The sequence below is a fragment of the Lutzomyia longipalpis genome, chromosome 1 (assembly GCF_024334085.1).
Source record: "Lutzomyia longipalpis isolate SR_M1_2022 chromosome 1, ASM2433408v1".
Classification (NCBI taxonomy): domain Eukaryota; kingdom Metazoa; phylum Arthropoda; class Insecta; order Diptera; family Psychodidae; genus Lutzomyia; species Lutzomyia longipalpis.
The window spans coordinates 8,735,952-8,759,341 of NC_074707.1; the positions used below are offsets into that span (position 1 = coordinate 8,735,952).

At 36.7% G+C, this 23,390-nt stretch overlaps 3 protein-coding genes and 1 non-coding gene across 4 annotated transcripts in view; 1 reads left to right on the forward strand and 3 right to left on the reverse strand.

Annotated features, from left to right (window-relative positions):
* LOC129787507 (C2 domain-containing protein 5) overlaps nucleotides 1–23,390 on the forward strand; it is a 970,947-nt gene that overhangs the window by 8,321 nt on the left and 939,236 nt on the right. The gene's annotated exons all lie outside the window — the stretch shown is intronic.
* LOC129786897 (uncharacterized) lies at nucleotides 504–5,960 on the reverse strand. The gene has a single exon (XM_055822150.1). It carries the CDS (start codon nucleotides 5,958–5,960, stop codon nucleotides 504–506), a length of 5,457 nt encoding a protein of 1,818 aa, XP_055678125.1.
* Trnaf-gaa (transfer RNA phenylalanine (anticodon GAA)) lies at nucleotides 10,522–10,594 on the reverse strand. The gene has a single exon. It is a non-coding gene; the product is annotated as a tRNA-Phe (tRNA).
* On the reverse strand, nucleotides 10,945–18,080 carry LOC129787946 (dromyosuppressin). Its single transcript, XM_055823834.1, has 2 exons — nucleotides 17,553–18,080; nucleotides 10,945–11,617 (listed from the first exon to the last, which is right to left on the reverse strand). Exon 2 carries the CDS (start codon nucleotides 11,594–11,596, stop codon nucleotides 11,300–11,302), a length of 297 nt encoding a protein of 98 aa, XP_055679809.1. The 5' UTR covers nucleotides 11,597–11,617; nucleotides 17,553–18,080; the 3' UTR covers nucleotides 10,945–11,299.

Sequence of the window (23,390 nt, forward strand, 5' to 3'; positions counted from 1 at the left end):
TTCACAGTGAAAATTTCGGACAATTGATGCCCCAAGGTGGCGATGAGAATGAAATAAGATGAATAAATTCCTTCTCTCGCAAAGAACTTTCTCAATTGATGAGAATTATATAAATTCACAAGAAAAACTCTTCAGGTTTGAACCTTCGAGAAAATGATCTTTACTTATTGAACTTCAAATTAAATGTGTACAAGTGCAAAAATTTCTATCTTTTTTATAATTTTTTCCCAACGGGAATACTACTTTTTATATCTACATTTTGAACTTGAACTTGAGCAAGGTAGAGGGTGATCACAAAATTATTTAATTCATGGATAGTTCAATGCATTCAGACTCTGCAACATGCTCAAAAAATGTTTACTCTTAACATTCTCCCCCGCTCATCGCCGCCGTACCCAACACCGTAATATTCTTACATATAACAAATTTAATACTTCCTGCCTATTTCTCCCTGCTAACATAAACTACTAATTCATAATAAAGTTTGCATAATGCATAATAATTCAATCCTCCTTCTCACATTCTTCTTCCTTCAACAATTTGACCAACTTGACTATCGGCCTTGTGTATACCTTGTCACCCATTTGCACCCTTACCACCCGTACAGCTCCTTCAACGCCTGGGCACACTTCCCTGACTATGCCCAATGGCCAATGAGTTGACTCCACATTTTCCTCTCGGATGATCACAACATCTCCCACCTTCAGATCGTCCATTCTTCTATTCCACTTGTTCCGAGAGTGAAGGTTGGTGAGGTACTCGTGCTTCCAGCGCTGAGCAAAATGCTGCTGTAGGGACTGGCAAAGTTGCCATCTACTCAATCTTCCTTGCTTCAAATGCCCCAATGACGGGTCTGGGAGTTGTGCTGACGAACATTTCATGAGAAAGTGTCCAGGTGTCAATGCCACAGGGTCCTGAGGATCATCAGACAGAACAACAAGTGGTCTGCTGTTTAGAATGGCTTCAATCTGTGCCAATATGGTGCTCATTTCCTCATACGTCAGCACTGCCTGTCCAACAATTCGCTTGAAGTGAAATTTAAATGATTTGACCGCGGCTTCCCAAAGTCCGCCATGGTGGGGAGCAGCAGGGGGATTAAAGTGCCACTGAATCCCCAGGCCTGATGAGCAATTGGAAACCTCCTCCTGGAATGCCTGTTGCCGCAATAAGTGCTGTAACTCCTTGTCCGCCCCCACAAAATTCGTCCCATTGTCACTGTACATCTGAGTTGGGGCTCCTCTTCGTGCCACAAATCTTCGGAGTGCGGCTATGAATGACTGTGTAGATAATGATGTTACAAGCTCCAAATGAACAGCTTTGACACTCATGCAAACAAACACCACTACATAAGCCTTTTCCGTTGTTTTTCCTCGTGGAGTACGCCTAATCCGAATAGCACCGGTGTAATCAACTCCTGTGGCTTTAAAAGCCATTGACGGAACTTCTACTCTTGCAGCGGGCAACTCTCCCATTAACTGTTCTGCCACCGGTGGTTTCACCTTTCTGCAAACGATGCACTCTCTGATCACTTTTCGAACTATATTTCGCCCATTCATCATCCAATACTGCAACCGTAAATTTGACATTACCAGTTGAGGTCCAGCATGAAGTGTTTCAAGGTGAAATTTATGTGCCAATCTTTCAGCCAATTTTCCCTTGGGAATAATCTTTGGGTGTTTGACATCAAATGATTCAGAAGAGTGGGAAAGTCTGCCGCCCACTCTCAATATCCCATCTTCATCCAAGAATGGTCGAAGCTTCCGAAAAGATTGCAATTTTGGTTTGTACTCTATGGATCCATCCTTCACAGCGTTGATGACATAAGGCCAAGCGTCCAGTTGAGCCCATCGAATCAATGTGATTTCCGCTTGTGCCAGCTCCACCACTGACAATGTGTCCGGATAGACCACAGAAGCACTCCGGGTGACCCTCTTCCCGAGAGTCTTGAACTTGCCACACGCTCTAGCAATCCAAGCCACTGTACGTACCATTCGGGAGAATTTGCTCACATTGGTAACCAATTTATGGTAAATTGTTTCCTCTTCTATATTTCCAGTCAATTGTAATGAACATGATAACTTGTCAATGAACTCCCCCGTGCCACTGGGCGAGAAAACAGGTGGCCACTGACTTTGATCCATACAAAGCCAATGAGGGCCCTGCCACCACAGACGATTATTGATGAGCTTTTCAGCAGTGATTCCCCTTGAAATAAGATCAGCAGGATTCTCGTCTGTGCGTACATGCCTCCATATCTCGCTCCGTGTTGCTGCACGGATTTTCCTGACGCGATTCTTGACAAACACCTCCTGCTTTGGTGATGCTGAGTAGATCTGACACAAAACAACTGTAGCATCCAACCAATAGTGCACCTCCTTAACGCCAATAGCTTCAGCCACCACTGCTGCTAGTTCCACAGCAAGTTCTGCCCCACAAAGCTCCGCTTTGGGGATAGTCAACTTTCTCTTCTTCGTATCTTTGTCATCTATTGGGTTCAACTTTGATTTTGCTGCCATCAGGTAAGATGATCTAGCTCCACTTTTGTCTGTGCAGACTAAATAAACTGCGACCCCATATGCCATCATACTTGCATCACCAAAGACATGTAACTCTCTATGCACAGTATCTTTGAAGTCGGAAGCCCAGCGTGGAATGCGTAACGCCTCAATGTTTGGTAAATCAGTGATGAATTTTGTCCACATCGACTTCAAATCCTCTGGCACCTCTTCATGCCAACTCAAATTGCGAGTCCACGTGTCTTGAAGAATGATCTTCCCTGCAGTTATGACCGGCCCTATAAGTCCGCAAGGGTCATAAATTCGTGCAATTGTCGACAGAATTGAGTGTTTGGTCATTTCTGATGTCATCAACTGTTGAGACACACGGAATTGAAATGTATCTGACCGGGGATGCCACCGGATTCCGAGTGCCTTTGCCTCCTCATCCAACAGAACAGCTTCATCTTCCATGTCGCCAACCTCAGTGGCTAGAACCTCTGCCGAATTCGAACGAAATTTTGAAAGAGTCATGCCAGCTTTGCTGAAGATTTCCTGCAACTGCTGCTTGATGGCAAGAACTTCCTCGACAGAGGATGCAGAAAGGAGGCAATCATCAACATAAAAGTTGTTCCTGATAGCATCTGCAGCAAGGGGATAATTCTCTCCTTCATCCTCAGCAAGTTGATTCAAGACACGGGTTGCGAGAAAGGGCGAGGATGCCACTCCGAAACACACGGTACGAAATCGAAAATCTTTTATTTCATTGTTAATCATTAAGACAAATCTTTGTAGATCTCTGTGATATAAATGCAACAGGACTTGTAAATACATTTTAACAATATCGCAGGTGAGAGCAATGGGATGTAGTCTGAACCTCATCAATGTTGCAACCAATGGTGGTTGCACAACAGGGCCAACGTGGAGATGGTCATTGATACTCCACCCTGAGGATGATTTCGAACTGCCATTGAAGACTGGCCTCACCTTCGTTGTCTTGGAATCCTCTCGTATCACACAATGATGTGGCATATAGTAAGTAGGATGAAGTGGTGCAGTAATCTCCTCAGGTGGCACAGGTTCAATGATGTTCAACTGCAGATATTCCTCAAAGACTGCATAGTAGGCTGCGTGCAAAGTGGGGGTCTTTTCAAGTCTCCTCTCCAAATATTGAAGCTGTCGTACTGCCGTAGAACGATTGGATTCCAAATCCTGAATTTCAGAATTGACTGGAAGTTCAACTTTGTATTGTCCAGATTCCTCTCGAGTGCAAGACTTCACAAATGATTGTTCTGCCAATTGATGCTCCTCAAGGATGCTGATTGGTTTCGGGATTTGTTCACATTCCCAGAACTTCTTCATGGTTCTGTCCAATGAGGCAAGAGATGTGAGATTGCACGACACCCTTTGTGGTGGGGGGATTTTGAAACAAGGTCCCACCATGAGCCATCCGAACACACTGTCCTGAAGCATAGGCAATCCTTCTCCAAGGTGGTATGAATTTGGGCCAATGTACTTCCAAGCGAACGCTCCCCCGATGAGAAGATCAATTCTCTGCTGCAGGTGCCAATTGGGATCTGCAAGCGTACATTGTTCGGGAATCTTGATGTTCGATGAGTCCACATTCCAGTTTGGCTGATCGTTGGTAACTTTTGGGAGTACTAAACAATCAAGAACTTGAGACATGAGATTGCCGTTCAAATGAAAAAGAAGCTTCACCTGGGTCTCTTGATTGCACATTTGAGTGGAATCATTAACACCATCCACAGTAAACCTTGAAAACTGACGTGGGAGTTTCATCGTATGGCACAAGCGTGATGATATTATGTTGACCTGGGAAGTAGGATCCAGTACCAAGCGACAGGCATGTCTGTTTCCGAATTTGTCCAACAACTCAGCTCTAGCAGTGGCGAAAAGAACATGTGCTTTCACTCCACTTTTCTCTGAACATGTCAATGTACTAACAAACTGACTTTCACTTGTGGGACTCGCTCCATCTAATCCCGACATTGATGGAGTGGTAAGGGGTGCTTCGCAAATAGGTTGACCTACAGTGACATTGGTGGATGCACTTTGCATGGCATCATGAATCAATTTATTGTGTGCTTTATTGCACGTTTTGCATGGGGGATATTTGCAACTAGCCAAATTATGTACCTCTGATAAACAATTTTGACAAATTTTAAGCCTTTTCACTACCTCAAACCTATCTTTTGCAGGGAGATCTAAGAACTTTCTACATCTGTACAATTTGTGTGAGCTAACCTGACAATAGTTACAACTATCACTGGCACCTGATGCATAAGTTGACGCCTTCTTGAAGGGTGTGTTGGGTTTGTTCTTGTTGTAGTTGCTTGGAGTGTTCTGACGTGATGGATTCTCTGTAGTACAATGTTCCAAGGAGCGGCATCTCTTCGTGAGGAATTTGTCAAAAACGTCCCACGTTGTGTCTACTCCATGGTCCTCCTGAGCCCACAACCATTGCGTCTCTCGATCGAGTTTCTTCAAAACGCAATGAATTAGCCATGGATCACGCTGATTGACCTCTAACGCACCCAACGCATGAATGGTGGAGGTGGAATCCGATTGAATTTTCCTCAGAATGGTGATGTCTGGCTTGGTGACTGAAGGAAGGTCCATAAATGTGTCCATCAATTCTCTCACAATCGCAACCTTATCATTGTAGCGCTCCTTGAGGCGCTCCCAAGCGACTGAATAATTGGCTTCAGATATCCCAAGATGTTCAATCAACTTCGCTGCTTCTCCCATGAGGGAGGTTTTCAAATAGTGCATTTTCTGCACTCTGGTGAGCCGTGGATTGCCATCAACCACGGAAACAAATAAATCGTGGAATGTTTTCCAATCCTTGTAAGATCCAGAGAAATTGGGTACTCGAATTGGTTCGAGTTTCACCGGCATGGGCAAGAGTTGAGACACGAGCTGGGCATTGTCAGTAGAATCATCATGAGCGGCGGCCTGAGATGCATTCATAAAACCTTGGAATTCGTTTCGCTGAGATTCCAGAATGCTGGTGAATTTCCGTTCATCAGCCTCCCGCTGCCTCTGCTGCTCTGTGAGTTGCTGACTCATGAGGGCAATGATCGACTTAAGATCTGCAGCATCACCTCCATGGCCATCACCAATCGGAGATTGAACAGATGATTCATCAAGGCAATTGAGGAGCGTTGCTACACGCGAGAATGTATTGGCACAATCCCCCAGAAACTCCAGAAGGTCATTTTGTTCCTGGTCAGCATCCTCCTTGATGCGACAATCCTGGATGATTTTCATCTGAATGGTCTGATAATTCATCTCAATCCGACTGATGAGCTGGCTTTGAGTCTTCAGCTCGACCCTGGCGTTTGGTTGGTTCAGAAGCAACGCATCAGCCTCATATTTCTCAATGGTCTTCTTCACATGAGTCAGTTGCCCCTTGTAGGCGTCTCTGGATTTTTTGTTAGGCATGCTGGGTGAAGTTCGTCACGACTTCACGTCGCTCGATGGACCAGTTGTATGATAAGTTTTACCTTTAACGATAGGCGATCAAAGAAGAATTAATTCTCACTCCCACTGGTGGGCTTAAAGGGGCATTCACAATGGTGTGGAGTTACCTTCAATTGATAATTGATAAAAGATAATTAATTAGAATCCCTCTTCAGACAGACTCTCTTTCTCTTCTTCCCTCTAATTAGTACCTGTAACGATATGGTCAACAGTTAGAGCGTCATCCGGCTCGAAGGACCAGTTGTATGATAAGTTTTACCTTTAACGATAGGCGATCAAAGAAGAATTAATTCTCACTCCCACTGGTGGGCTTAAAGGGGCATTCACAATGGTGTGGAGTTACCTTCAATTGATAATTGATAAAAGATAATTAATTAGAATCCCTCTTCAGACAGACTCTCTTTCTCTTCTTCCCTCTAATTAGTACCTGTAACGATATGGTCAACAGTTAGAGCGTCATCCGGCTCGCGCCTTTGTGCTGCTGAGTTTCGCCAGGTTGAATCAGAAGATGCAATGAAGTGGTTTCCACGGGATAGTGGCACAAGAAAATTCCAATGAGAAACTCTCTGACGAATGAAGCGCCTTCACAATGCAGTAGAATCTCAATCACTTGAAGCACACTTTCCTCACTAAATTCACAGTGAAAATTTCGGACAATTGATGCCCCAAGGTGGCGATGAGAATGAAATAAGATGAATAAATTCCTTCTCTCGCAAAGAACTTTCTCAATTGATGAGAATTATATAAATTCACAAGAAAAACTCTTCAGGTTTGAACCTTCGAGAAAATGATCTTTACTTATTGAACTTCAAATTAAATGTGTACAAGTGCAAAAATTTCTATCTTTTTTATAATTTTTTCCCAACGGGAATACTACTTTTTATATCTACATTTTGAACTTGAACTTGAGCAAGGTAGAGGGTGATCACAAAATTATTTAATTCATGGATAGTTCAATGCATTCAGACTCTGCAACATGCTCAAAAAATGTTTACTCTTAACACAAATAATTTCTCAGGAATCAGCACTCCTTACATTTTTTTTGGAGGTTAGTTAGTTTTTAACTGAATTATAAGTTTTTTTTAACAGAAAATTTACTTTTAGCTGTGTTTCTTTCAGAAACAGCTTTTGTGTACCGAGCAAAATCGAAAGTCGTCAGATCGGGCTCAAACTTGGGATGAGCACGAATTAGGGTCCCCACATTCCAAAAAACGTATGCGCCAAAAATAAGTTTTTTTCCGGCCGGCCGGCCGTCCGGATTATAAACTTAAATTGCAAGAGAACGGTGATAGATAGAGACTTGCGGTAAACGGCAAAGTTTAAATATCGACCTGAAGAAATCCGATTATGAGGTCAAATCCACCCCCCAACCGCCATTTTGAATAGCCTCAAAATTTTGTTTTCGCTATATCTCAGCCGCTATTATAGCTAGAGGGCTGAACTTTTGGTATGTTGTAGGGGCCATCAAGAGCTTTCCAACGATACCTCATTTTCGAAAATCGGTCAAGCCGTTTAGTCAATATGGCCGCCACAATTTTTCATCGAAAATCGACCATAACTCGAAAACGGCTTGACCGATTTTGATCAACCCGGGGTCAAATGAAAGATCTCAACAAACCCTACAACTCTCTAGAACATCCGAAGTTTCAAAAGTGACCGCTAGGGGGCCAAAAATCGAAAACAAAATTTTCGATTAGTTTTCGATGAATATCTCGAAAACGGCGACATAAATTTTTTTCATTTTTTGATATGTTGCAGCTGACCATATTATCTAGCTTCATGCCAAAAATGAAGAAAATCTATGGATCCGTTCTCGAGATATAGCCTTCCAAAGTTGGCATGTCATATCTCGGGTTCTACAAATCCGATCTTGATCAACTCAAGCGCAAATGAAATGTTTCGTGAAACCCTACAAATGTCTAGAACATTGCAACTTCGAGAAATGACCGCAAGAGGCGCTAAAATCGAAAACAAAGTTTTCGAAAATTTCGAACTCGAATTTTTCGAAAATGGCGACATAATTTTTTTTCATTTTTCGATATGTTATAGTTGACTTCAAGACCTTTCAAACAAAAAAAAATTATGAAAATCCAAGGGTCCGTTCTCGAGATATGGCCTTCCAAACATTTCTTAGGGTATGACTTTTCAACTTTTCCCGACTTTGCGCGTATTTAAATTAATTCGCGTTCTAGTTTGCTCTCACAAAATTGGTACACTGAAAGAAACACAGCTCCCGTAAGCTTGGTCAGCTTACCAGTACATTTTTATATAAAGTTAAAAGAAATATTATTATTTTCCTCATTAATTTTTTTCCAAACCCCCTCACGTTCAGAGTACTCGTGAGTGTCGTTGAGAATCTCAATTTTCTTTAAATTCGACATGTAAGACCTTAGATCTAGATCCATAGTAAAAATTCTATTACCCTTCAATTTTAAATGCTCTAATTTTGAGAAAATTGACATTATATGTCTTGGAAAATTCTCCAAATGGTTGTTCGAAAGATCAAGAAGTGTTATATTATTTTCAGGATGAAAACTATTTTCGTAAATTTGAAAAATTTCATTTCCTGCCAATGAAAGATTCTGCAAGTTTCTCATGTTGAAGAAACAAGAACTTATATTGGTAATTTTATTATAATCGAGAGATAAAACTTTTAAATTTGTACATTGACAAATTTCATGTAAATTATTTCCCAAGAGGTTGTTAGTTAAATTGAGCCTTTCTAATGTCGAAAAGGAATTGTTTAAAAATATCTCACTTATTTTATTATAATCAGCTACAATCTCTAAGCAATTTTTTCCTATTGAAAGATTTTCGAGTTTATTATTGCTAGCAGATAAGATATTTATTTCAATATTCCTCAGGTCTAAAGATTTTAATTCATTGTTATCTACTATTAGAATAACAATTTCCAATAACGTATGATCAATAGACGTATTAAACACCTTCAATTTATTATTGCTTAAATCTAACCACTGTAATTCTTGAGTATTCTTAAAAACATTAAAGTTTAGATCTTCTAAGAGATTTTTTTGAAGATCTAAGTACCACGTGAGTAAATTTTTAAAAGCATTTTCTGATATACTCTCTATCTTATTTGACTTCAAACTAATCCTGGTGACATTCAGTGAGTTAAATACATCATCCTGAATTTCAGTCAAATTGTTGTCATCTAAAAATATTTTGTCCAATGCAGGAAAATCTTGGAAAGCATTTTTTTCAATTGAATTGATTTGATTTTCTGAAAAATCGATGTAAGTAATATTTTTATGGGACATTTTTGGGATATGCTTCATATCTGTACGTCCTATTCTTATTCCTCGCAGTGATGGTAATTTACCAAGTAACTCACGAGAAAAAGTATCCACTGCACCCTTAACCCACAGACCGGAAATGTATTCGACATTTGCGGTGTGATTTGTCTCCTTAGTAATGCTTGTGTTGTAATCAGAATAAATCAATTGACAAAGATAACTATTCATTAATTGGTTGTCTCCTTTCGAATCCGTAAGTGTATACTGAAATCCTAGGTCTTTATCCGTTTTTAAGTCATCGCACTTTATATCTTGTCCCAATACGCTGATACAGAGACTACAAAGAAGGGGGAGAAGCCAAATTCCTCTGCAAGAAAATTTTTAAAAATAAGAACTTTAGACTTAAATAGAGTAGATTCTGATATAATTCTTTTCTTTTCTTACAATTCGTCGGTTATAAGATTTTTGGTATTCTGGAAAAAAATGTTGACATTTTATTTGTGTCTTTAATCTGGTTCTTGAAGGAAAATTACTTTTCCAGTTTTCTTTAAAGATCTCTCTGAGTGTTTTCTGGAATAATAAATTCTTCGTTTTTCCTTTATAGAATGACAATAGAACGATTTAAAAACAATATCTGTCAAAATCTTCCAAAAAAATTAACGTTGTAAAAAAAAGAAAAAGATTTTTATCAGAATCGACCCCTAAGTATTTTAATTCATTTTAAAATAAAATAAATTACCTCAAGAGATTCATTGTCACAACTTTCTTACTTGAAACACTGAATTCTTGGTCAATTTAATTTAAATGTTTATGCACTCTCATGGAGATGTTTAATGAGAAACTGAACATCACTTTCACTTGCAATGTTTCTTTTATAATTCGTGTTTCTTAATGTATTTTTTCATCGAGAAAGAACATTAATTCTTCATTCTTATCTGGGGTTTTTCAGACTTTCAAAGATAATTCTTTCATTTTTTTTTATTTTGAAATTGATACTATACTTGTAATTATTGTTTAAAAATCCCAACAAGAAGATTATTTGTGGGGAAATCCAATTTTTTTAGATAATATGTTCAAAATAATAGGGGAAGGGGGTTGCATTGCATACAGATTATTTATTTGCAAAAATTTGGCCAAGAATGCAACAGTTTTGTTCGACAAAGTAGGTCCCATTTGGGGGCTATACGGCTACTCTATGGTTCAGAATAAAAAAAATAATAATTCCTACAAAATTAAATTTTAAAACACTAATGGAGAAAAAGAAAGACTGCCGAAACCCGGGATTGAACCGGGGACCTTTAGATCTTCAGTCTAACGCTCTCCCAACTGAGCTATTTCGGCACATGAAAGCTCTTGGTTAAAGTACAAAATCCCCTCGATGGGGTGCCTCTTGAGGTGGGTGGTACATTTTTGGCGCGAAAGCTCCATCCGCAAATGCCCGAAATTTTATCATTTTATCACTCTGGTCCATTGAGTTGATTAAATTGTGGGCGATTTATAGGTCAAGTTATTTTACAATTTGAACATTCATTTATGATGAATGACGTGGAGTAAGCTATGATGGAGATAAAAAAAATGCAATAAACGTTGAAGCAGCGAACATCAGTCGAAACGTGCTTCTTATCTCCATCGCGTGTTGAAGAATTTTCACTTTCCTTCCAATTTTTTGTAAGAAAAAATTATCAAGATGATTTTCAAGGGTTTAAATAATTTTTATTTCTTTATATCGATAAACATTACACATTATTTCTTTTTTTTTCTCTTTTGAAGGTAATATTTATTTATTTAATATTTGTTGTGTTTTTTTTTTCATTACTAACGAAATGCAGCACAGATGTTATGTACAAAAAATATTATTATGCTGAAGTTGGCTGAAGAGTTGCAAAATGTTTCTCAGAGAACAGTGACCATCTTTAACTCCCTCATATTTCTTTCTCTTTTTAAATGTTGGCTCTGCCGGGATGGGATTGCGGGGGTGGTAAAGATGGGGTGGTGGGTGTGGGAAGATGGTAGGGGGTTGGTGGATGAGATTTTCAACGAGGCGTCTTAGCGCCGTCGTCCAAATCGCAGAAAGACGTGATCAACGTCCGTTCGCTTGCCACCAAGTTGGGATGACGTGAGCGAGGCGAGATCCTCAGGTCGGAACATCAGGGCAGATGTTTCGGCACGCAGGAAGGCGCTCAGTGCGCTGGAGAGTTGATTGGAGTTCTCCAATGCGACACAGACCTTCTTTATGTGGGGCGGCATCTCATCAATTACCGCTGGATCGCAAAGCTGAGGAATTGGTGACGCCTGCACAGCTGCCAGGGCAACGAGGAGCAATAATAGGATTTGATGGTGCATCTCTGGAGGGTGTCTGTGTGCCTGAAAAATGCAACAAAAAATTCCCATTAATTGTAATCTTCCGGTTAGAGTTTCCCTAATGACCTCGTTGTGCCTCTTAGAAAACTCCCCCGTGAGCTTTTTGGCGTGAAAAACGGCATAATAGGAAGCTTTTCAGGCAGATATTTCCCCTTTGAGGGTGAAAAAGAATAAATTGTGCAGGAAATTCATGCACCCACATTGAAAATTCTTTTGCATGTAAAGCGGCTTCCGTGTGAATTTTCCTCAAGAGATTTTTATTCCATTTTATATTGAGCTCTCTCACTTTGACTTCAATTATCAAGGATTCGTCTTAAGCGTAAAGAAATCCGTCAGAATTGCTATTTATTATTTTCTTCTCTACTGTTTTATTTATAGAGGAGATTTGGGTAAAATTAATAAAGCAGGGATTTAGGAAAAGCTCAAAAGATTGGTTTTTGTGTTAGATGAAGAGTGAAATATTTCCAGTGAAATTTTAATTCATAATCAATGAAAAAATTAAATGATTACGTGTATTCCATTTTATGATTCCGTTTTAAAAGTTCTTATTGATCACTTAAAAATTAAAATTTTCAGTTGCATAATTTTGGCTTTGATAAAATATTAATTAAAACCGCAAGATTAGCAGAACGCTTTTAAATTTTTATGATTTTTTCTCTGAAAACTGCTTAGCCAATTTTGTAAATTAGGAATTTTAAATAATTCTTCTTTCTTTAAATGAAAATAAACTCTCCGAATAAGAAATTACTCAAAACTAAGAAAAGGTTATAAAAAGAAATTCTTTTGGAGTAAATGAATGTTTATTCTCAGACAGCTGACAATTTATAGGAAAATTTTTTGGAAAATGTATAACATTAATCACTAATTGGATAATTTGTTATTACATTTGTTTTTATGCAACAATGACAAAGCACCAGAGTCGAAAGAAACACACCTGTAGAACATAAAAAAAACGTTTCTAAAAAAAAGCTCAACGTTTACCTCATGAGGTTTAAAGTTTATGTAAATAAGTGAGTTGTTAAATATATTTAGTTCAGATGATTAAGAAGAAGTTCAATGAATAAATTTTTTATGATTTTTACTTCAATTTTTCTTTCAACGAATCTCCTACCTGTTAATTGCAAGAAATTATGTACTATGATCTACAGCGAAGCATAAAAAGCTCTTTTAAAAAGTTATGACGTATAAAAAAAATACATAAACATATTGATAAGAACCTTCCACGCAAATAGTTCGAAGAAGCTCATTAAATTGTAAATATATACGGATGGTTAGAATTTTAATACCATTTATGTTGCATGAATACCCGACTTTGCGACATTGACAAAATATAATGTGTGTGAGCGTATAAGGGGGAGGATACGTTAGATGGGAATAAACAGGGAGATTAAAATTTCATAATTAAAATTTTAATACAAAGGCATCCCCATTTGTGGAAGGTATTAATGCTGGTATTTTTTGCCATTCGCACACGCGGAGCAACAGGTGGAGGAACATGGCCACAAGTCGGGAGTTTCATGAGCTTTTTCACCTCGCATTATCACTCTCGCTCTCCCCGTGTGCACCCACTGAGAGGTGAGGAGCACACCCCCGCATTTAAAAGTCAGCTAAATATTAAGGGGGAGGGATGATGGTGGCTTTCTGAAATCCATCTGCTTGAAATTTTGCAAACAAAGTCAATGATTGGGAATTTGCTTATGGTTGCGAGTGGGTGCCAACTTTGAAAATAGATATGATAAAAAGCACAAAGTTTTAAGGAATGGGGTTAAGCAGGTTAAGCATTAGGTGGTTTTTTGTCATTCACTTCAGATGGTTATAATGAGTTTGAATTTAATTAATGAAAAGAGGGTGATTTTTCTTTGTTTATTTTCTGAAACTTGATATTTCTTTTTGTCCTCCAAAGCTTCCCAATTTTTTCTCAAAAGTCAGATGAAAGACAAGAAAATTTAATTATAAACCTTTGAAATAAATTAGAGGATTTACAAGAAACAATATTTTAATTATTAAAATAGAGAAATATATATTTAATAAAATAAATCAATTTGTATTTATTTAGATTAAGCATAGTCAGCATAAAGGCTTCTCATATGTCCTAAACAAAGCTAGAATATTAAACATAAGGCATTTTTTTTATTTAATAAGAAGAAAACTAAGCGTTTTTGGAATCCAATGGGTTAACTAAAGCTTCCTAGCTTCGGGAAATTCATTGGAAAAGGCATTAAGTGAATGAGAAATTCTTCTTAATGTCAATTTTTTTTTAAATTATATATTTTTAGGACATGAGAAGGAACATTGAATCGCCTCCGCGAAGTAACATCAAACGATTGCTCTCAATTTGGAAAATAAAAACCAAATTTGTCTCACACTTGCCATTGGAAGCTCGAATTTCACGCTTGAAAGAGCTCCTGAAGAGTTTCCCTTCATTTTCTCATCATGAACCACACCGCATAGCTTCATTGTCGAGCTCACCACCCATCCCTCCGGGGGCCGCCCCTATGCACCCCATTTGCGGGGGAATTTAATGAGAATCCGATACGGTTGTGATGAAATCAATTGAAACCTTTTAAGCGGTGGCAGAGGGGCCATTGAAAGTTTCGCACCACATGCTTTTACATCTGCTGAAGCATCCCCATTTTCACACCACCCACACCCTCAAGTTCCCACACCATATGGCTCCCCTTTTGGAGCACCATCAAAAGCCATCCAAAGGGAACAATAAGCCACAGCAAACCCCTTTTTTGCCTTCAAGCAATCTTCAGGACTCTCATTCGCAACATTTCAATGCACAATCTTGGCAGGTTGCCTCGCGGAAAAAAGTCTCTCTCTCAACTCATTTTACCTCTTTTTACTTCAAAATGAAGTTCTACAATTTTACCTTAATAAAGAAAGGTGTTCCAATTCATTTTCACACACACACACAACCCCTTCCGCCAGGTATGTGGGGGTGATAAATGTGTAACCCTCATCCCATTTCCGCTGTATCGACGGAAATTGCATGGGTAAATCACGATAAACGTGTTCCGAGCTGTAATTGCGTGATTAGAATAATTCACAACATTTGCAATGAATCATTCGGATATGCATTTTCACGCGGTGTATCACCCGCTCCTACTGCCACACAGCATCCCCAATAAACTCCAAACAACCCCCGCGCAATTCCACCTTTTTGCTTAATTAATGAACTGCTTGAGATTTTCTCTAATTTAGCGGAAAGCATCGTGCTTATGCAATTCAATTGATTTTTAGCATTTCTCAGGAGTGAAAGAATGAGGTGGATTGCTTTCTTGTGAACACACTGCAACCCCATTTCTTTCCAAGCAAACCCTTTGTGGGGAAATTGAAAGAAAAATAACAAATTTTCGTGAATAAATTAGGAAATATCGAAAGGGTTCAATTTTTATTCAATTTGAAGAGATACGAAGGTGGTCGAACTTTTTGAAACTTTGGGATCATTTAAATGTTTTTTTTTTTTGAGAAGTAGAACAGCATAAAAAAATTATATATAATGGGATAAAAATACTGAAAATCTCTACAATGAGTAAAGGTCACATTTTTTTTGTTTGAAGCTAAACTAATATTAGACGAAGCCTTTGCTCTTAAAATATAACTTTTTGTACAAAATGTTTCGGAAGTAGATTTTTCGTTAAACTTTAATTGAAAGCTCTATAATAGCGTATTATGGTTGAATTTATTAATTGAAGCTCCTATGTTGCTATTGAAAAGTCCTTTTGTTCATGGAATTCTAAGAAATTAATAAGTGATATGTAAATAACGTCAATTATTATATTTTTCCGGATTAATAATAGGTTTCTTCCTTTACAATTATTATATAAAATAAATAAAATGAAAAGGAAAATAGAAACTTGTAAAACTGACATGACTGACATAAAAGGAAGGAGATAAATTCAATTCATAAATCCGGGTTAAACCGTATACGATTTAGGATTAGTTTTTTGTGAATTCCTAATTTTTTAAACAAAAGTAGTGAAATATATTGATTAAATTACATTGATTGTGAATATTCATACTGATATTGCTATACTAATCTTTCAATTTGTTATCAGAAATCTTTCTAAAAGTTGAATTCAAAACTCATTGTTAAAATTTCAATTAACGTTTGAATGAAAATACAGCTTTACCACCCCCACACCTCTTTTTGAATTTGTTAATAGAGAACAAATTAATTAACAAATTATTTTCATGTCAAAATAAACAATTTTAATTATTCTCCAGAGCTTTAATTTTAGCAATTTAGTGAACTTTTCAGACATTTTTCTGCTGGTGTTGATTGCAAATTTTCCTATTCTTTGTGATAGACAGCTTTTGATTTTTTTTCTCCTGGCAGCTAATATACTACTTTTATTTTAAAACAGATTTTTTTTAATAAAACTCAATTTGGCAGGTACTTTGTGGAGTTATTTCCACGCACGTACGTACATCTTTGATCTCACGGTGTCCGAATTTTTTTGACGTGGGTTGACATTAAAGAAATGAGTGGAAAAAAGTCATAAACATACAAATTCGCAAAATAACCACCCCAAAGTCTCTGCGTTGGTGCAAAAAAGGAGGCATCACACATAATCCTTGTAGCCCCTCTCAAGAGAGGTGTGTATGTACACATATCGAGATAAAATCAACATTTGGCATTCGAAAATAGCACACAAGAGGAGGGTATCTCATCAAATATTTTTCGGATATGGTTATCTTTTCCACGAAGGCATTTCCTGTGCCACAGAATCTCTCCTTGTTTGCCCCAAACAAGTTGATTGAGGTTTTATACTACGCAAAATTTTTTTTCTTCTCAAGGGAAAATAGCTGCAGGATATGTGGGGAGTAAAAAAATCCACGCAGCTTTTTCAATTTAATTTTCGGCTATCATTCTTTGGGAATAGACGTTATTACATTAATTTTTACCAATAGGTCTGTACGCAGGAGGGGGATCGTTAGGTTTTTTTTTGTGCAATGAAACTCGCGCGTTTGGGGGAAAATTCTCCGTAAATGGACCTCCCTTCGACACTGATGAGCAACAATTGTACACCACCCGGGTCAAAATGAGGGAAATCATTCAATTGGAATGGCATTTTATTTGTTTAACTTCAACATCAACGAGAAATGTGACTTTCCGCCCAAGAAATTCAATTTGCCTGAAGGGGAATTTCGGAAGTTTCGGCAGAGGGCGAAACGAGAGACGCACAAATGGTAAATTAATTGTAAATCCATTACGGGGAGTTATTTGGACAGAAATGGATATTGATGAATGCAAACAAAAAGAGCTTTTCTTATAACCACCCAACCAGTTGGACATTCTCGCTCTTTCCCTTTCAGGTATAACATTCATATATAGATATTTTTTTGCAAGAAAAATAAATAAAAATACTCGGAAAACGTTGGTAGAAAGTCCTTTTTGCGAAGGAAGTTGGATTAAGGATGTTTTTTCCTTGTGAAAACTCCATAGCTTGTGACTTCATTAAATCGCATTTAAATCATTTAAATGCAAAAAGCTCAACAAACTCCTTCTGGAAGATTTTCTCTCTCTCTTTGCCTTTTATGGATACGTTATCCCAACGGCAAATTGGCTAAGGATGCGAAAAATTGTCAAAGAAGGAATTTATTTTCGTAAAATAAATCTCTTTGAATTTACTTTCAATGCACCAAAGTCTGCAGAAGGAGCAGAAGGTAATGAGGTATGATGACGCAAAGAGAATTCCAAACTACCGATGATTTAAATGTGCAGTGATTTTGAAATTCAATAAGATTTTTTAATGGAACAAGTAAATAAAGGAAAATCAGCGTTGAAATTTGAGAATTATTAAAAGGAAAACTCTTTGAAAAAAATATTTTCTCTCTGCATCCCCGGGAAAGGGAATCTCACTGAGAATTTGATCCATTTGTAAAAACACACATTAAATAAATTATATATCAGAGGGATTTTGCTTACTCCTTTTGCAACACTATCCTTTTTGGCACAATTTACAGCTTCTTTTGCAAATCCGCGCGAGAATCCTTTTTTGCCTTCACTTTTCCTTATTCTTGGCTTTTTTTTGCACAAAACACAGAGTGAGGGAGTATTTTACTTCACCAAAGAAAATGAGGAACCAAATATGGCTGTGAGGGGTTTGATTTGTTGATTTGTCGCACTGTAAATGCGTCTACCTGGTGAAAGTGCAGCTTCTTTTATATCGCTTGTAAATCACATCTCCCGCCTCTTGTCGTCGCGCTACTCGCGACGGCGCAGAGGATATCCTCGCGTCAGCGTCTTCGGGATGCCCATCATTTGCCCAATACACCAAATGGAACACCCTCACGGTAATGTTGCAAGAAATTAGGAATTATATGCTCTGTGTTTGGTGTCTCAACCACCTCCCAAGCAATGGCTAAAGGTGATGTCATCAAGCTCTAATGAGATGCTGTGATTTGCACTCAAGTAAGATTTATCACATTCTCCATCACAAAAGCTCTACGCTAAGTCTTGGAAGCATCTTCAGGATGGGATTTATCTGGAAAGTATTACAACAACGCCGTATTAAAATCTTGAGAATAACTAAGAACTAATCATAAATTAAAATGATGTTGCAAGAGGAACAAATAGATTTTTGTGCTAAATTCTTTTAATTTGATTTTGCCACTAGATGTCTCTACTGTTTATTGACCCTCTAGTGGGAGAAAATTTAACAAGGAATTACTAAATCTTGTAAATTTTAGATGTTTATTCTAAACGAGGTAAATTGTCGCTTCGCTCCAATTTACCTCGCCCCGCTTCGCGGGGATTTGTTGCGCTTCGCGCAAATTTCAGAGAGAAAATAAATTATGATGGTTTAAAGGCAGATTTGGGCCACTTATCGATCCCAAAAGAAAAAAATTTGCAAAGAGAAGAAATCATTTTCATACAACATATCGGGCGCGAAATTCAAAAATTTGCAAAAAATACATGACTTTTATATGGGGGCTACCTGAAGGGGGGCTTTGGGGGGAAAATGAATACGGCCATTCGAAAGCGCCTGATATAAGGAGTCTCTGTACCAAATTTCATCACGATCGGTCAAACGGTGTAGATTTGTATAGCTGTACAGACACGAAATCCTTTCTTTATTATATAGATATTTAATTTTTAAGCAAAAGGGAAAATCTTATCAGTTGATGTTTACAATTTTTTTAAGTTATTGGAAAAAAAATAAATTAAAAAAAATATTTAAGAAAGAAATTATCCTTTTATCAGAATTTCTATTCCTCTTGTTGCCTTCTCTTCAGTATTTAATTCCAATATAAAATATGAATACAAAATAGAAATTAAAAGTTTGGAATCAAATTACATCATGCAATATAAATTCTTTCGTTTAATTATATATTTCAATTATTTTATATAAACTTTTAATTAAAACATGTTAGTTGTTAATTTAGCTTGCTAAAAAATATTCTTCCTACTGTATTAACGAACAAGAAAAATGTTTTTTTTTTTAGGAAAAGGAACACTCAAAAAATATAAAACGATGAGGCAATTAATAAGAGCAATATAATAAATTAATTGGCATGAAAAAAATCATTAAGAGCCCATAATCTTCATTAAGAAAAGCTCATGTCTATTTTTTCCTCCCTAATAAATTTCACTTTTTATGTTGAGAGATTATTGCGTTAAGAATCTCCTTTGCTTTTTATTTTCGTTTTTTTTTAAACCTGAGAAAATCCTCTTCATTTTTCCCGCCATTCAAATATCCTTGGGCTATTTGTGCTACTGCCTCATCTTGTGGGCACAAACTTCTTCACTAGCATCCCACGAAATTTCTCCCTAAAAATGTGGATGTCTTGTCCTGTTTTTGGCATTTGATGGCCTCCCCTTCCTTGCTGTGAATTCTTTGTATATTTTATAGAACACAAAAAGGAGGGAAAATTGGCGGGATTCCTGCGGGGAAAATTTGTTTCATGGCGGTATGAGTCACTTTTGGGGGGGAAGTCGTTTGAATATTAATTAATTCACTTCCTCTTCACACTCCGCACATCCATTTACCACACCACCCCGCCCAATTGAATATGCAACAAGTGAATTTTATCGATGTCTTTCAACTTGTTGCTCCATGACATGATGGCGCGCATGTGGGGGACCTTCAATCATCGCGAAAGGTGAAAAGAGTTTTTGGGATGGGCAGAGGGGGGAAGAAAGGGCAAAAAGGGGGACAAATTAGCATATGCAGAGGACAGTTGGAGGGGTTGATTTTTACAAGCTCCATCACCGCATTATCGCCATTCCATTCAAGTGTCAATCTATTTAGGGAGAGCGGGGGAAAATGGGTGAAGAGATAAAGTCCAGATTGATACGCGCAAATGATAAGGGGATGATGCGGGAAATGATCGATCTGATCTAATTCCGATGCAAACACACCGTGAGCCCTTGTCGCCCACCTAAAGCGCCACGAATAGGTTGTATTTGTATGTATATGGGGCACCTGGGGATGGGGGGTTGGCTATGCATAAAAATTCACCTCACGTCTGCACATAATATGCGTAAAGTACTCAGTTTACAGCACGACAACGTCTTTTGAATTGGAAATGTACGGAAAATCAGAGTCAATAAAGCCAACCCCCCTACCCCACCATCCCCATTGCAAAGCCAGATTAATTTGCCTTGATTACAAATTTCACATTATTGACAATGTTGAGTGAATTGTACGGAGCTACATCACCAACCTCTCGTCTCAAATGGATGTCTCGCTTTTGTAAATGAATATTGAGCTTGTGGCCGTGTTTCGGTTGAGGAATCTGTGACGACATTGATTGCGTAGCACCTCTCAGAAGAATAATATGTTTTCACAATATTTTCATGTGGCTCAGCGGAAATGCTGACGCTTTGAGCTCTCATGCAACCCACACACGAGTGATCAAAAAAGCTTTCCATCCCCCTGCAATCCCACCCACTACACAACACTTGATGTGTGTCAATCAAAAAATCACATGAAGGAATTTCTGCATGCATATGATCTTGTTTTAAGGACATGTAAAAAACCCTCACATCACAATGCACCTATTCTGCATATAAATTGAATTTTCCTGTCACATCTCTAAATATCCGCAAATTGATGAAAGAAATAACAGCATAAAATGTCATTATGCTCAATTTATTGAAATCAATTGTTATAATTTATTTGCAAAGGACTTTCAAAGGTGTTTTATTCACCCACACATTTTCCAATAGGGAAGTTGCATCATTTCCGCAAGTATTTCAAAACATTTTCCAACAATATTACAATCAATTGCACCAATTGTTAGCCCAAAACTATATAACGGACTATATGTTGAATAATATGTTGCAATTTTGATTCACTAAAGAGCTTCAATGAGGGGATTGGAAAAGCGGAAATAATTACAACAGACGCAATATTAATAATTCGAAATTTTCACGTTAAGTTTAGAACTTCAAATATGATAAAATTATATACAAACATTATAAATAGGTATATTGACGAATTTTACTATGTGTAGTAACATAATTAATGATTTTAAGCTTACTTTATTTGGGAAAATGCAAAAAGTATATCATAAAGGATTATATATAATATGAAGGGTTCAAACATTAATTTAATTTGCTAAAAGACTTCTCAGCTCTTTGAAGGAAAATGATAAGATTTGGGTTAGATTCTGATAAAAATCTTTTCTTTTCTTACAATTTGTCAGTTATAAGATTTTTGGTACTCCAGGTAAAATCTTATGAGATTTTGACATTTTGTTTTTACACCTTTAATTGTATTTTTGAAGGAAAATTACTTTTCTAGGTCTCTTCAGGGATGTTTCTGACTGTTTTCCTGAACAAAAAAATCTTACAAAAATCATACAGCAACTTTTCAGTTGTTAGAAAAGAAAAGAAAGCATTTAATCAGAATCTACCTCAATGTCTCAATTTCTTCTTGGAACATGAAAATTATGTTTTATTTATTTTTTTATTTTATGCTTTAGTGCAAAGTGGTTCTAAAAATCAGTTATTTATTAAATAAAGTAAGTTTGAAAATTTAAAATAACAGATAAATGGAATTTATAGTTAAATTATTTAAAAAAAAAACGTTTTAAGACATTTTTTTCTTAATTGTTGTATAAAAATATACCTCCAAAGTTTTATGTAATTAATGGAACTTTTACGTAAGCTTTTGGTTGTTTCATTTTCACTATTCAAAGTTCTTGCTTGTTACAGAACTGTATAATGTTAGAGGTTGGCTGTGTAAGAAACTTGCTAAATCATTCCCAGAAATTTTCTAAATATAATTTTTAAACAACTTATTAAAAATTTTAGGCTTTCTTGGGAATAAAAAAAAATAAAGTGTGAGTCATTTGAATATAATTAAGATTTGAGAACTTTAATGTGAGATAGTAGAATCCTTTTCGTGAGATTTATAATCAACATTTCAATTTTTAGAGAAGTTTTAAGTTTTATTTTAATTTTAGAGAATTATTTTTTTATTTTTACACACAAGTTACATATAATCACAAACCAGTTGGACTGTGATATAATGCAAGAAACAATCTCAAATAAAAAGTTCCTTATTGACATTTATTTTCGTTCTGGTTCTTGGTAAAACTTTCAATACAACCTCGATGGTAGTTATTGCGTTAAACTTCATTCAAAATGAATTTATCAAACTGTTTGAGTCAACAATCAATGCTGGAACTCGTGTTTCTTCAAGGAGTTCAATCACAAAAGGGGTTTCCATCGTCATTTCCCCAAAGATTTGCACGTTTTCTCGTTTTGCACAAAAAGCTCTCCTCAATAGCGTCACAGAGTTTGTGTACAACGTAGGAGTTCCATTGAAATGTTCAATGAGATCTAAATGAATGGAAAATAGGGTGGGATTTGGTCAAGCTGTAATATTATATAGTTAAATTCAATGAGAGAATTTAGCTTTATCATCATCCATCTGTACATCACATTATTTGACGTTATATTAATCAAACTCTCACTTTCAGGCCATTCCTTTGGCTAAAGCAGACAACAGCGGAATTAACTCTCTATGCGGCATGTTCCCTCGCTGAGCTTCCCAATTAAATTTGGATAATCACGTATAAATAATTCGCAATTACATTCAAAGAAGATCAGCGGGGGGTTGAATTAATGAAGAATTCATCGTAAAATACCGTTGAATACTTTACTCACTTTTCTCGAGATTTTCCACGCCTTATCAAGGAGTTTTTTATGGAATAATTTTGATGAGAAAATTGACGTGAAATTAGAAGATTTCCTTACAAACTCCATCAATTTCTGCTTTAAAATTTCTTCTGTCATTTTAAACATATTTAAAAGGAACGTCACAACTTCACATATAAATGATCAAACAGGTGCAAAGGTATCTAGAAAAGTTTTCTTTTCTGGAACCTTACTAAAGGTTACAGTTTAATTTTAAATAATATCTAATAAAGAGATGTTTTTCTTGAAATCAAGTCTTGGAAAGTTTTTTAAAAAAAGTTTACAGTTTACACCTCTTTCTTAAAAAAGTAGGTAGATAAGTATTATAGTTTATTATTTTTAGAAGGTAAATACGTTAATTTCTTGCTTTATTATTGTTTTTATGGTGTGAGTTAAAGTGAGTTTAAACTTTTGCTCAACTTTTGAGATAAGAATTGAGATTTCTATAATTTATCAAAATGATTATTTAAGTCTCTTTTTAAGGGAAGGATTAAAAAAAAAAGAGTTCTAAAACAAGGCTTAAATCTAGAGAAATTTGAGTTTCACAATGCTTTTTTTTCTGGATATTTTTACAAAAAATAAGATTTTTTTGATTCAGTAAAAGATATTATTTTA